The sequence below is a fragment of the Setaria italica genome, chromosome VIII (assembly GCF_000263155.2).
Source record: "Setaria italica strain Yugu1 chromosome VIII, Setaria_italica_v2.0, whole genome shotgun sequence".
Lineage (NCBI taxonomy): Eukaryota > Viridiplantae > Streptophyta > Magnoliopsida > Poales > Poaceae > Setaria > Setaria italica.
The window spans coordinates 2,798,390-2,800,682 of record NC_028457.1 but is presented as its reverse complement, the minus strand read 5'-3'; the positions used below and the strand labels follow the sequence as shown (position 1 = coordinate 2,800,682).

The window sequence follows — 2,293 nt, the reverse complement described above, 5'->3', positions numbered from 1 at the left end:
GGGAAGGTCAGCAAGTAATCAGCGAACTCCCCTCGGAGGGAGGGATGATAAGCATACGTGCGGCATTGGTTAATCCCCGACAACTTTAAAACAACTACCGAGATTGATGAAAGCTACCTCGCCGGCCACCTGCTTATCCCACCAACCGAACCTACCTCGCACCCACTCACTTCCTCTTCTTTCCACCGATCTCGCATAGAGAGAGACAGCCTCTGATCATATCATAGGTTTCTGCTAGGTCCCAACATTTGCTGCTTACCACCGTCGCCACTGATGATCAGTGCACGAAGACAAGATGAGGAGCCCATACCACTCCACGCCATGACTGGGAAGCAGAACCTCGTCGTCGGAGTCCAGAATGAGAGCCAGAACGCCCTCGTTGCCGCCAGTACTAGTACTAGTACATGTCACCATGAAGTAATATAAGAGCTCCTCCGCCTCGCTGGGAATGGGATGCACCACCACCTCCTCCCCACCTCCCTTTACCTATGGCGCATACCTACGGTGGACCACCACCCCCTCCTCCTCATTTCATTTTTCAGTACAACAGCGCCGCCACCATTGAGAGAATCTATAACCTGCAATTCATCGTTCCGGGAAACCGCAGCGTCATCGGCCCAACTGCCGTGGCCATAGGTCCCTACCACCATGGCTCAGCCCAGCTCTCGGGGATGCAAGAGGCCAAGAGCGCAGCCGTGGCTGGGTTCTGCCGCGCGGCGTGCCAGCCGCGTGAGGCGGTCAGAGGGAAGATGCTCTCGCTGGTCGGAGCCGCTCGCGGGAGCTACGCCGCCGACGGCACGCTCTTTGACATGGACGACGGTGAGTTCGCGGACATGATGCTGCTGGACGGCTGCTTCCTGCTGCAGTTCATGGTCTCCATGTGCGGGCGACGCCCCGACGGCGACGACCTAGATGACCCACTCATGTCAAGAGGCGAGGTGCGGAGATGCGTCAGGGCCATCGCGCGGGACGTGATGCTGCTAGAGAACCAGATCCCCTGGCTTGTGCTCGACTCCCTCATGCAGCTGACGAGGCCGCCCGCCGTGCCTGACGTCGACAGGTTCCTCGCTCTCATGGCCTCCGCCTTCGACATCGTTGGCAACGACATCGACAATGCCAGCAGCCAAACCCGGCTGCGGGCCGCCGCCGGAGAACCAAACCAGCCGCCGCCGCCACATCTCCTTGGCCTCTTCTATCGCCGTCAGATGGAGGAAATGGGCGCGGTGCGCACCGAAAACCAGGGCCTCCTCCGCGTCCCCATCCAGCTGGCTTCCCTTTCCAGCACCGCGGTGGAGCTCGCGGAGATGGGCATCAAGCTCGCCGCCAGCAAGACCAAGACGTTTGGGGACATGGCCATGTCCAAGCGCCGCCGCCGCCGCTGGCCCCTCAGCCTCTTCGGCGAGCTCTCTCTGGCGCCGCTGGTCCTGAACCGGCTCACCGAGTGCTGGCTCCTGAACATGGCGGCGTACGAGTCGTACCAGCTGCAGGGCATCGCCACCATGGACGGCGCCGCCGACAGCTTCCCCGTCAGCTCCTACGTCACCCTCGTGTCGCTCCTGGTGAACAGGCCGGAGGACGTGCAGGAGATGCGCGCCAAGGGACTCATCGTCAGCGCCTTCGACGACATGGAAACGCTCGGCTTCTTCAAGGCGCTGGCCCCGCAACTGAACGTCGGCTACCGCTACTACGAGGTCTTCCAGCGCCTGCAGGAGTACAGGCAGGAGAGGTGGCTGTGGATCGCCGTCCACAGCTTCTTGTACAACAACATTAAGACCATCGTCACTGTGTTCTCCATCGTCGGCGTGCTCGCCGGACTCTTCAAGACCATCCTTTCTGTCAAACAGCCCCATGGATAACACCAGCCCATTCGATCGATCGGCCAAGTTGATTATATATTATATTCTCGATTGTGTGCTTATATATCTCTTGTACTCGTCTTTTGCTTACCTATGCCTAATATTAAAGAGCCAAAATTTCTGTCTATTTTTCTCGTGGGTCTCTCCCTAACTAATTGTGTGGAGTGCAGGGGCGGCGCTTGACTGAACAATTAGGGGAGAATTGATGTCTAAACATCCATAAACAGTAACAAAATTTACTGTTGAACCAGTGGAGATTAAGTTAGGCCCGGCCATAGCCCACCTTGGCCTAAGCTCCGCCCCTGGTGGAGTGGAAACTGAAACGGAATCTTTTTCTATGGAATTTCCTTGAAATAGTTGCTCATGGTCCTTCAACCATGATGGGAAACAACGCTTTTGCTCTTTGATGATCCAATCCTCCGAGCGACTATTATTTT

At 57.3% G+C, this 2,293-nt stretch overlaps 1 protein-coding gene across 1 annotated transcript; it reads left to right on the top strand.

The window, feature by feature from the left end:
* The first annotated feature begins 462 nt into the window (after nucleotides 1–462).
* LOC101766598 (UPF0481 protein At3g47200) lies at nucleotides 463–1,948 on the top strand. The gene has a single exon (XM_004978668.4). It carries the CDS (start codon nucleotides 489–491, stop codon nucleotides 1,854–1,856), a length of 1,368 nt encoding a protein of 455 aa, XP_004978725.2. The 5' UTR covers nucleotides 463–488; the 3' UTR covers nucleotides 1,857–1,948.
* Nucleotides 1,949–2,293: the final 345 nt, after the last annotated feature.